At 39.4% G+C, this 13,098-nt stretch overlaps 1 protein-coding gene across 2 annotated transcripts in view; it reads right to left on the reverse strand.

Annotated features, from left to right (window-relative positions):
* The window catches only part of PPP2R3C (protein phosphatase 2 regulatory subunit B''gamma), a 912,006-nt gene that overhangs the window by 179,411 nt on the left and 719,497 nt on the right, over nt 1-13,098 (reverse strand). For both annotated transcript variants that reach the window (XM_044074122.1, XM_044074123.1), the window contains one exon: nt 3,295-3,431. In XM_044074122.1, the coding sequence (XP_043930057.1) occupies nt 3,295-3,431 (137 nt within the window). The remainder of the gene's footprint in view (nt 1-3,294; nt 3,432-13,098) is intronic.

A 13,098-nucleotide genomic window follows, 5' to 3' on the forward strand; every position in this document is an offset into this window, starting at 1 on the left:
ATTTTGATATGGTCACTCCATAATGAACATGCAGAAATCCCATGACAAGTCATAAGTTATCTCACGCTGTTCTATGGCACAGTGCACATTCATTCCAAACTTGTCAGATACAACATATCACTTAGGAAGTTGGCACAGCCTGATGTTGCTTTGTTCAAGTGGGTGAGGGGAGATAGGCATTTCAAAATGCTACAGAAAAGCTAGTTATTTGGGCACTTACACCAAAGTGTTATGATGTGTCACAACCAGCTGCACTTTAAACCGATGCTACCCAACAAGGGCTTGAAGCAGTAATATGCAGGAAGGTACATATATAGGTCAAGAGTTTTGACTTAATGCTCAGACACACTATGCTGAAACAGAGAGATGGCAGACATAGTACTTGGTTGTCAAAAATTACATGACAATAATCACTCATATCATATGCCATTGCACAGTACAGGACATCTCTTCATAAAACACTGGCTAGACTTCAAAGAATGCTTATGAGTTTACAAAAGCAGGATCTTCAGGTTCAGTGTATGCACTTAGTATAGCATACCTATAAGAGTGTAAAGACCACCTGCTAAATAATGAATTGAATGTTCTGTGGATTAATTCACATTTGCCTAGATCAGCTAAAAGCTAGAAGAGCTAAGAAACTAAATGAAGAAACAATGACATATGCGTGCTTTGAGATACAGTTATGAATGAGTGGCCACAAAATATTTAAACAGTTCATTCAATCATAAATGTGTAATTTCCAACCTATAATTAGTGTTCATGCATATAAAGCTGAATGCTAAAAAGTGACAAGCGTTATAATTCCCAATCAAAAGTTTCTAGTCTTGGGCAAATGCAGTGGAAAAGAAAAGTAGCAGGCAATTACTCTTCCCTAACTGTAAGTGTTCCATCAGCAATTGTAGAACAGCTGAAGTAAAGGAACAGCATTTTCTGATGAACTCTGTGCTTTACTTTTTTTTTTTTATTTTTTTTGCATTATTTGTATTTTCTACTAACTGTAACGTCTTACACTGAACCATAGCATATAGCAAATTTGTTGGCCAATAAATTTAGCTCCAGTTTCACTCCCCTATCACCTCCAGTTCCCCACCAGGAAATCACCTCTACTATTTCTCTCCCAACTATCAATAAAGAACAGATCGTCACTGTACTCTCCAGAGCTAAAAACACTGCATCAACAGCTACTAATAATATCCTAGGATGCCTCTTAAATAGCTTGAAACTTGACCTGTTATGCCCACTAGAATTTCTATTCAACTACAGGCTTCAGACAGGTTTCATCCCTAGGGAATGGAGGACTGCAACAGTCATCCCTCGACAGAAAGGCGGACCATCAGCAGACCCAGGGCACTACAGAACCATAAGTTTAACTAGTCTTACGTGCAAGGCCACGGAAAGAATTATCATGGACCTGACAAACAAAGACATAAGAAATGTTCAAACACTGGACACATACCAGTTCAATTTTGTCAAGGTCAGGTCATGCTTACTAAAGTTTGTGGACTTCTTTAAGAAGGTCATTAGAGCCATGAATGAGGGCAAAATGGTACAAACTGCCTACCTGACCTGGCAAAGGTATCTGACACAATACCTTACTTGGGTATTATAGGCAAACTCACAAATTTAAGCATAAATTTCTATGTCATCTCATGGACAGCCAAATAGCTTACAGATAGGACATGTACTTAGTATGGGGAATCCACCTCCTCCAAGAGGCTTATTACTAGTGGTGCCCCACAGGGCTCAGTACTGGGATCTCTCCTGTTTGGAATATACTTCTCTGAACTCAAGGCAAATGAAGAAGGCCTTTGGCTGACCAGATTTGCTGCCAACTGCAAGCGGGGTGCAATCACTGAATCTCCCAAATATGCAGATATCCTCCAGAAGGGTATCTCACAGACAAATACTTGGTGCCAGAACCATGGCCTAAAACTCAATACAAAAATTACCACTCCTGCAAATTACAATGATAACGTTCCCCTAAGAGCAGACCCAGAAGTAAAGGACTTGGGAACTCAGGCTGGCAGTAACTTAAACTTTGACTACCATGTGTCTATGGAGTGAGAAAATCTTTCTACATGGCGCAACTTATAAGTAAGGGCATGGCATCCAGATCTAAGGAGATCATAGTTGCACTGTACTCAGGCCTCACTAGAGCAGTAATCAAGTACAATGCGCCCTTCAGCATGTACCTGACCAGGTATTTGCAACAGATGGAGTAGCCACAGACCTCACTTAAAGAAAATAGGGTGCAAATAATGTGTCCTACACAGACCACCTCAAAACCCTGTGCCTGTACTCGGTCTCCTACAGACTACTGAGAGGCTATTTGATGCACAACCTACAAGACATTCTCTGATACAGCCCTTATGGATCCGCTACAAATTCACAAAGCAAACAGCACTAGAATTATCTGATTTAAGGATCTAAACCTCGCCTGTGACATAAATAAAACATGTTGGAGGGACAGGTATGTGTCTTAAGAGATTACCCCTTCTCTGGTACAGACTCCTCATTCAAGTGAAACAGAGCTCTTCCCTAAGCCTATTCAAACTCAGTTTGGACCAATGGATGGAAAATTGCAAATTACCCCTGGCTTATTGCCTGTGGCCCTTATGGACAGAGTAAAGCTTGTAGATGTCCTAAAGCACAAGCATATACCAAAGTCATTATAGTCCACAGGCACTGATAATTGGGAAAACTGGGCGTGAATTGCTAGGCTTAAAAAGGCTCTACGGCCATTAATCTAGTAACCTCCCATGTTCCTTTGAATGGCTATGCCTACTCAATAGGGGAAAGCTAAACTATCAAATATAAGTGTGCCCTGAACAGACTATCCTCAAGAATGTCTTGTCCTTAACATGTTGTTTAAACAATGCATTTGTACATCTTTCATAAGAACCTATTCAGACAGTCACCTCTCCTGATCAGCTCCTTGTACACAGCAGATCACTACTGGAATATGTCTATCACATCTGCTTTGTAAATGCCTTCTGGGTTGAGTTATGACTGAAACTGCTCTACTTGCATCAGCCCATTTACAGTTAAACAATATACAAGCATACATAAATAAAACACCTTATAAAATACTCTGTTAAAGTCCAGTATGAGAAAGGATGTCTTACCACAGTTACTTCTTATGGCTACAGCATGCATTTATATTTTTTAATGTCTGCAAAGGAACTGTAAGAACCATCAAAGCCACAACAATACAGCCTAGCGAAGATTCTTCAGAACTAAGCCTAAATTCATTAATGATTTACACAGTAAGAATATAAAGACGTCCTTTACCATTTCCCCATCATAGGTGAGACACTCCTGGAAGACTCTGTCCAAAAATACATTTGTGAGGGTTCCAGTTCCATAGTGAGACAATTCGGCTTTACTTAACATTCCATTATGATCCTTGTCAAGATTTAAATACTGACCTAAAATGCAAAGAAAAACTCATGGTTAAAACTGTGTAATCATTTTACATTAATATAAATATAAATAAGGTTAGTTTCAAATGGTTAACTACCATACTACAGTAAAAAGACCACATCCTAAAAATACACGGTAAAGGAAACTAGACAGCAAATTTAATCCATTTCCTACTGTCCATTTTAAAGACAACTATCCCAAAACAGCTGTTTTGGCTATTTTTACTCTTGTATATAAATTACTAACTCTCCAAAATGGTTTGACAAAGTCTAGTAACATTTTCAGGAATGATAATGGGATTTGTACTTTGCTAATGCCCACTCATACTGTACTTCCATCTCTAGCCATTTGTGTTTGTGCACTGGCAATGACTCACTGTGTGAGATGTTTTTTCTTTTCTCCGCGGTTGTGCAACTGTGAAGCTAGTAGATTTAAGCATGGGGGTGTGGGGACGAAGTGCCTCACCTAGGAAGTGAAAAAAAACTTATGGAGGTACATCTGTTGTACATGATTTTTTTTTTTATGAAATGTGATCCCATACTTGTTTTCAATAAAATGTGGTTTCAATTAATATTTTCAGTGATTGGTGATTCAATGAAAGAGGTATTCAGATCAAATTACATAAACCGATATATATATATATATATATATATATATATATGTATATAGTCTAATATATATATATATATATATATATATATATATATATATATATATATATATATATATATGTGTATATAGTCTATAGTCTAAAGTTTAAAAAAACAATGTATTTGTTTCATACCTTTTCTTCTTTGTTACTTTGAAGTGAGCTTCTATTTTAAACTGTTTGTAAATGTTGCAGTTTGCCAATTTGTAATGGTCTTTCTGCCCTGAATATGAACATACCTATAAATGTATTTCTAAGATTTCATAATATTTCTATAATTTTTCTGATAAGACATTTGCAAATTACACTGCATGAAGCAACTACTGAAATGCCTAGCAGACAGCGTACTTTCAAATATGTACACATCTTTGAGAATAAGTAAAATGTATATTTGGCTATAATATTTAAATGACATAAAATAGCACCTTTCTGATAAAACAGTATTTTTTTACATCTGTATTCATAAGAAAGCAGTAATATGATTCAGATATTCATAGTTTGTGAGTCTTAAAAAATCTCAAATATAAATGTTATAAACCAAATGCCAAAAGAGTAGATCTCTCAAATGACAATACAGATCTGCTGGTGAAATCCAGAAAAACTGTTTGAAATTCTACAGTAAATTTCCCGACAAAAGTTTTGTCACAGCTCTCAACTGCAAAATGCACTTACCTTGTATTTCAGATAAAAGGCGTAACATACACACTTTACAGTCACATAATGTGCCTCAATACAACAAGTCTAAACAGGGGGAAGGAGTTAAGCATAAATCCAATGTGACAGAGTATCCCTGGCATGTACTTACTTTATACTTGTTAGCCAGCTAGGTGGGCTGACACTTTTCAGCCAAGACCCAGGCCATAAAGCTTATAAAGTTTTCACTGTTAGCATCATAATACTTTGCAGCCTGAAGTACTTTAAAAAGAAACATGCATACAGCAAAGGAAGTAAGAGAGAGCAAATAATTTAAGTGCATGTCAACAAATGCATACATTATGAAATTATTTATTATTATATTATCTCTCTTGAAGAAAAATGTAAAGAATTTTTAATAGTGTTGTACATACGACTTACTTTTAGTTATATTTTGGGTATTTGCTGATTTTCTCACCCTAAAAAGAAATCATATAATTGCAACTAATGGAACTAGAGTGCAATGCAACATGCCCGAAGGTAACAATGAAATGTATGTAAACTTGGATATCTGGTACCTATAATATAAAAAATCAATAAGTCGGTATATCTTTGAGTTTTTTTTTTTTAACTCCTGGAGTTGTCATAATGGTTGGGGGTTGACATAATGGTTAAGGTGTTTACATCACAGACACAAAGTACAGGATTTGATTCTCATGTTTGTGGGAAACTGTACGAGGGCTGTTTTTTGAAGTATACTGCGTGTATTTGCTTTTTTTATTAACTGTATTCAATGTAATGTAATTCCAAATGTATATATTTTATTACTATCTTTTACACTATGTAACTTAGATTGCATTTGCTTTGCTTTTGGAGCTTTTCTCCCCGGGTCTCCACTGAAAATGGGTACGTTCTGGCCCAGTGGACTTCCCCGGTAATCAAACTGGAAATAAAAATAAATAAATAATAAATAAATAACTGGGTCGGCTTAAAATGGCCTGCAAAGGCAGCAAGCCCAGTATTTACCAATGGAGAAAATAACAGGATACTAAGGTACAAAATGTATCCAAGACTGACACACTGCATTTAGCTTACAGTTGAATTTGATTGCATCACATTACTCACCCCAGCAAATGAATTTTGGTCAGCCACCTTTAAACAGTTCCTAATAAAAATATCAACATACAGTAGCGGGACACTAAGGTAACAAAATACACCTAAGACTGAAATCCTACTCTTTAGGGATCCCAGTGCAGCTCAGTGATCCTTTTAACGGCACCACACTATCTCTTTCACTGAAACAAGTTATGTAAATACATGCCTACAGTGAAAAAAATACAATGTATATAGATTTTTTTTTTTACTCTGATGTAATAAGAATTCACTGAAAATACTACATTCTTAACACATTCTGTATTCCTCACCCAGAAGAGAAGTTATTTACCCAGTCCAACAGAAACAGAATATACATTGGGGATCTCAAAATTATGTCTCTCAAACTTAAAAATTATAGATGAGGGAAGCAGCTACACTATTTTTTTAGATACACAGCCTGCACTTCTTTTTGTCTTTGAGATCATGGCCCTTGCCAGAATTTGCTAGCCCTCGTACAGTAACAGTAGTTAGTTTAGTTTGAGACACCTGGTATACAGTAACATGCCAGACTGTCACTGTGAAATGAATGTGCATGCCTATAACTAAAAGACTGTCTCTTTATATCTCCTTTTGAGATTTTTGAGAGTTTTTAGTTTTGGAATTATTCTTGGACAATCAGGTATAAAATGCACCTAAGAATGCCATTCTATTCTTAGGGATATCAATCCTGCTCAATCTTGAAATTGACCACAGCAAACTGCCACCTCTTTACAGGGTAGCAATGCTGACTTAACATCAATTGTTTTTTTTTTTTTCTGTTCTTGGCTGGGATGCCTTCTGTGCAGTCTACAAACTGCCTGTATCCATATGGATTTTTGCTTGGTGACCTGGTTTCCTCTCATTTTCTATACACCACAGGATTACTGGTGGATCTCCAAGCTCACCAGGGGTATGTGTGTATGTATGTGTGGGTGTCTGCATTACCTGCTATGCGTCAGATTACCATTCTAAATTATTTCTTTTACCTTGTGTCCAGTTTGTGCTAGGATAAGCTGTGGATCTTTCTGACCCTGGAGTAGATTAAGCAGTTAATCAGGACAATGAATGAATGTTTGCAATGGAAAAACAAGTTGCCTTATCTAGTGAAAAGTACAGTTGCACAACAAGTCTTACTTTATCTGTAACAGTGGATGTTCAAATTCCTCACTGTCAGTGGCATTTTGAGTTATCTGGTACTGGCCAGCTTTTAAAAGCTCTTTAGACTCCCCTTCCTCTCTCTTCCTGTGACAGCTGACTGGCTGGGCATATCCTGAGATGGAGGTCTTGAGTGTTCATGCTTTTTCACTTCCACAAAGAAGAAAAGGAAAGTACCAGAATCCAGAATCAACTAGCATGTAAAAACAATCCAATAACTGAAGCAAAGAACTTCAAACCCACCTCAACTATGCACAAGCTGGGGGATGGTGAGTGAGTGCTGCCCCTGAAGCAGTGAGGAATTCAAACATCTACTACTACATGCAAGTAAGATTTGCGCAGCTGTACTATGTTCATCATTCCCACTGTATCAGTGACACTTTGGGAAGATTCCCAAATCTTACCCCACTTGGGAGGTGAAAGGATAAGGATCTAAGACCTTGAAAAGGAATCCAGTTTCTAGTTCTTTGTAAAGGTATAAACAGAACCAGGTTGCTGCCTCTAGTATGCTTCTGGAGTCTATATTTTTTCTAAAATGCCATAAAAGAGGATAAGACCTTAGTCGAGTGAACCTTAACCTTGCCTGGAAGAGATGCAACATGGTGAGAGTAAAAGAAAACAATAGCAGAGGATAACCATCATGTAATGGTTTGCTTAGAGACATCTTGATCTTTCTTAGCCCTCATAAAAGAGACAAAACTAAAGTTATGTACTTGCCATGATGATATATCTGTGCTCTCTCTCTCTCTCTCTATCCGATTCAACATGTGGTCTTTGGATCTGACTCTGACACAACACTAGCCAAATCTAAAGTCTTCAACCCGCTTGGCACTGCCTCCCTTAACCACAACTCCCCGCTCCTCACCCTAATCCTCAGATCGCATTTGCCCCATGATGACCACTGTTTGTGTGTGTGTGTGTGTGTGTGTGTGTGTGTGTGTGTGTGTGTGTGTGTGTGTGTGTGTGTGTGTGTGTGTGTGTGTGTGTGTGTATATATATATATATATATATATATATATATATATATATATATATATATATATATACACACACACACATACTTATATGCATTTGTATATATATAAATATATAAACAAAAACATTTGCTAAATCAAAGAGGACTCAGGACTCCAGAGGTAATGAACAAATGGCCTCCATTGTTCAGTCATTACAGAAGGGAAGGTTTGCCATGCCAACAAATAGGCAGGGGCAGGAGAGGGGGAAGGTTGAACCAGACGGACACAGACAATACGGATCTATTGTAAGTACATAACTTTTGATGTTGTCTGCTCCATGTGGCTTCAACCTGTGGGACTGAGTCTGCAGCCATGAAAAATTCTTTGGCAGGAATTAATGAAGGATATTCCACAACACATTGGAGCCAAAGGAAGCCCTGGATCTACATTTATTTATTTAATTTAACAATTGTTAACTGGGAAAAGAAGAAGAAGAACTTGGAAAGTCCGACTTGGAACGAGCCAATTTTCAGTGGAGTTCTGGGAAGAAACGCCCCAGATGCATGTCTTTGTGACATGGGAGGAAACCAGAGCACCCGGAGAAAACCCACACGAACACAGGGTGGACATGCAGACTCCGCACAGAAGGCACCCAGCTGATAATCAAACCGGAGAACCTCTTGCTATGAGACAACGCTAACTGCTGCACCACTGCGCCTTACATTGTATGTCCAGCTTATAATGCGATATAAAATTGTGGTGATCCAGCCAAGTAGCAGCGGCACAAACATCATCCATTGATTCTCTAGAAAAGAAGAAGTAGCCATAGCCCTTGTCGAATGACCCTTAGGCATGTGTGGACAGGTCTTGCCTTTTAAAGAATATGCAAACAAAATACAATCTGACAGTCACTTGGATATACTCACTTTAGATACAGGTGAATTTAGCCTGGATTTTGAAAAGGAAACAAATAACTGGCTAGATTTTCTGAAAGCTTTTTGTACGATCCAAATAAAATCTCAACTGCCTATGCACATCCAACCAATGCAAAAGGTATTCCCCTTTATTGGAGAAATTGGGAAAAACACAGGAAGATGAATAAAACTGTTGAGGTTCTTCTTGGAAGCTATCTTTGGCAGAAAAAAAGGATTTATATGAATAGAAACCCGGTTTTTATGGAATGCCAAATAAGTAAGTGAAGAATCAAGAGCTTACAACTCCGAAACCCTCCTTGCAGAAGTAACCAGCACCAAAAACAAAGTTTTTTTGACACAAGAGCTTCAAGTCAGAAATACCTGAAGGTTCAAATTGAGGGCCCGTAAGGACCTGCAAAACAAAAGGCAAATCCCAGGGAGGAACCAGATCCCAAATTGGGGGACATAAAAAAGTAAACTTGAGAAACACCTTGGAAATCTTCAGGGAAGTCAAAGGCACATTATCCCTGCCAACATGAAAATTAGAAATAGCCACCAATTGCACTTAAATCTTAAAAAACTGGAAACAACTCAGTAGAAAATTTAAAACAGACTCCAAAGGGGTGGAGAAGGATCAAGTCCCAGAGTTTCTGCCCACATAAAGAACCTTCACCATTTACTGAAATACACTTTCCTAGTAGACTACTCTGGAGATGATGACAATATTTGAACAGCCTGCAAAAGCTTGGGATTTCTGGCTATCAAGGGGAACTGGAGGAACCATGCAGTTAACTTAAGGGACTGAAGGTTGGGAGGATCCAGACCTGTTGGATGAGGGATGAGATTCGGTACAGGATCCAGTACCCAAGGACTGTACTTCAGAAGGGGCCAAAAGAAAGGAAACCACACCTGACAAGGCTGAAAGGGGGTTATGAGGATCACAGTAGCTCTGCAGTAGGCTGCTTTCTAAAGAAACTTTACCATCAGAGGAAATGGAGGATAAGTATAAAGAAGCCCTGGGAGGGGGGGCCAAGCAAACCACAGTGTGTCCCTTGGTGACTGTCCCAGAGGGGGAACTAGGGAATAATAGCTGCTGCACCTGTCGTTGGACAAGGAGGCAAATAGGTTGCAACATGGACTGCCTCAATGCTGAAAAATCTGAGCTATACCCTTCGGATTTAAAGACCAGTCGTGAGGCAACAGAATACTCCTGTTGAGGCTGTTTTCCAGAATGTTTGATTTCCCCACAAGTGCATTACCACAAAAAAACTACTGAGAAGAGATCACCTAATGGCAAACCCTAGTGGCCTCCTGGCAAAGAGGATATGAATGTGTTCTCCCTGCTTGTTGAGATACCACACAACACTCATATTGTTTGCCTGCATCAAAATCACACCTCTGGAAAGGGTATCCTGAAAGGCCACAACACAAAGAGGACTGCTGTCATCTCCAGAACATTAATGTGAATGTGGGCCTCTACAGACGGCCAGGTCCCAGGAGGGAGGTGTCTGTGGTGACCGTGACCGAGGCAGATGGAAGAATGAATGGTCTCCCACTGATTACTAAAGGAGACTGTACCCACCAATGAATTTCGTCATGACACACCTTCGTTAACCATACTGGGAAGTCCACTGGAGCCAGAGTCCACTGCAGAGCCCTCAGATGATGTCTGGCTAAAGGAATCAACCCTATGGACGCTGCCATATGACCACGTTAAGTAAGCGCTTTCATCTTACTACATTGAGTAAAACTTCAAACTAACCACTCTAAATCCATAGTCTTATATGCCAACACAAACTTAATCACATGTTTAAATGCCGGCTTAGTAGGTCTTTTAGATGAAGACAGCCCAGTATGACAGATCCGAGCTGGAAAAGCTTGGAACCGGGGCAGGAAAGGGAAGACTCCAGCAACCATTCTAGTGGGATGGAAGGTGAAAAGGAGGAGGCTAGTCTACTGGAAGGGGCCCCTTTGATTAGAAAGGGACTTGGAACTATAGCCTTACTGGTTTTTGGCACCAATGGAGATCGGCTCTGAGAGGTTGGGGCCAATATCTGCAGTGGGACAGCTGAGACCCAAAAGTTTTGGGACCTTCTGGTCCAGTGAGCCCAAGGAGGAAGGACCAGAACAGAATAAAAAGAGAATCTCTTCTATTCCATTTTGGAAGGTCTGGAGTCCCACTATCGGATCTTCTCAGACCTACGCTTTGGAACCAAGGGAGAAGCAACCGAAGGAACATAAGAGAGAGAACCAGAGGGGATAAGTCCTTTGAAGATCAACTTAGCTCTACAGTTCAAAAACGCAACCTATGAAGGCAACTTCTGCCTGCACGGCATGCACTTTTTGAAGCTCTTATCAGAGACAAAAACTCAGGCAAAAAGTTACAAGATCTAAAAACTAACACAGACAATAAACTAACTAGACTAGGGAAAAAACAACTGAGTAGGCCGAAAAGGTGGAAAAATGGAAAATAGACGACTAAGATAACAAACATACTTACCTAACTATGTAGCTACCTAAAAACAGACAACAGTAACCAAACAATGGAAACAGGGTAGGGGATAGCAAAAATCTCACTAAAAGCACACTTCTCTAGGTACCAGCACAGGAAACGTTGAGCAGTGCCAAGATAGAGCTGCTAACTACATATGAGGATTAGGGTGAGAAGCAGAAAGTTGTGGGTAAGGAAAGCAGAACCAAATGGGTTGAAGACTTGGGAAATGGCCGATGTCAGATCTGAGTCAGATTCAAAGCCACAGGTTGAAGCCGGATGGAGCTGATGTCATCAGATCAGCAGTTCAGCATTCCTAAAATGCTTTATTCTGTCAAGATAGTATCTGAGCTGCCTATGCACATCTAAGGTATGTAGAATCTTTTCTCCCTTGAATTTTAGATTATGATAGAACATTGGAAGAGTGACATCCTGATTCAAGGAACATTCAGACACAACTTTAGGCATGAATGATGGATTGATCAGTGTGTAATACAATCCCGTCCTTGTGAAAAATCAAGTAAGGTTGGCCCACATGACTGCTTGCAGCTCAAAGACTCACCTTACAGATGTCAGAGCAATAATTAAAACAGTCTTCCAAGTAATGGACTGCAAATCAGCCTTACAGGCAGGTTCAAAAGGAGGTAAGATCAATTTTTCAAGAACAAATCTGAGATCCTAGGATGGAGGAATTTGCCTTTGAGGGGGTCTCACATGCAATACTCCTTTCATAAACTGTTTGACCAGAAAAAGAGATGAAAGAGAAGGGGGCTGATGAACAGACAGGCTGAGATGGCTGCAAGATGCACCTTCACAGAAGCATATAATACATCTTTCACAACCGGAGGGGTTGAAACCCTTTTGAGACCTCTTTTTTTATTTTACTGGCTTGGCACCACCTAGGAAAACTCATCCACTTGTAAACATAAAATGTTCTAGTTGCAGGTTTTTTTACCTCCTTAAATTCCTGCTGCACATTCTCATGGAACAAGTGCCTAAAAGGTATCAAAACAGAATCATCCAGGATGCCAGTTGCAATTGCTCTAAGCTGGGGTATACTATCTCCCCTAATGCTGTGTGAGCAGATATAGTCTGTGAGGAAGGTTGTGGTAATTGCTCTTGGTCAATTACATCAGAAGGAAGAACCAAATTTGCCTGGGTCAAAAACAGGGTAAAACAAGATGAAGTTTTGTGATTCTTTCTGAACTTTTAAAAGTATCTTAGAAATCATTGGAAAGGAGGAAATGCATACATGAACATTCCTGACCATGGGAATGATACCACATCTGCCTTTTAAACATGGCTGCAAGGATGTCATGAACAGAATGTTTTAAGTTGTTTGTTTTGAAAGAGGCTAACAGATCTACTTGAGGTGTTCCCCACATCTGGATAAAGTTCTGGAAGTCCTCTACATGGAGATTCTGCTTGTGAGAGTCTGTCCAGGATCTGTCTGCTACTGTGTCTTGCTCTGGCAGAAAGCATGATGCCTGAAGAGTCACAGAATGCTGTAGAGCCAGCTCCCAGACCATCACTGCCAACTGACAAAGAAGGTATGGCCTTGTACCCCCTTGCTTGTTTAGATACTGTATCACGGTAGCATTGTCTGTGATCACTAAGAGAGCACTTGGAGTCCATAAGTGGTGAAGAACTATTAAGCCATGAATCACTACTAACATCTTTTTTGCATTTATGTGACTTGGCACATTCTGGAGAACGCACAAGCCTTGCACTTGAACTCCC

Source organism: Protopterus annectens, chromosome 6.part0 (assembly GCF_019279795.1).
Source record: "Protopterus annectens isolate FY-2018-M chromosome 6.part0, PAN1.0, whole genome shotgun sequence".
Lineage (NCBI taxonomy): Eukaryota > Metazoa > Chordata > Ceratodontiformes > Protopteridae > Protopterus > Protopterus annectens.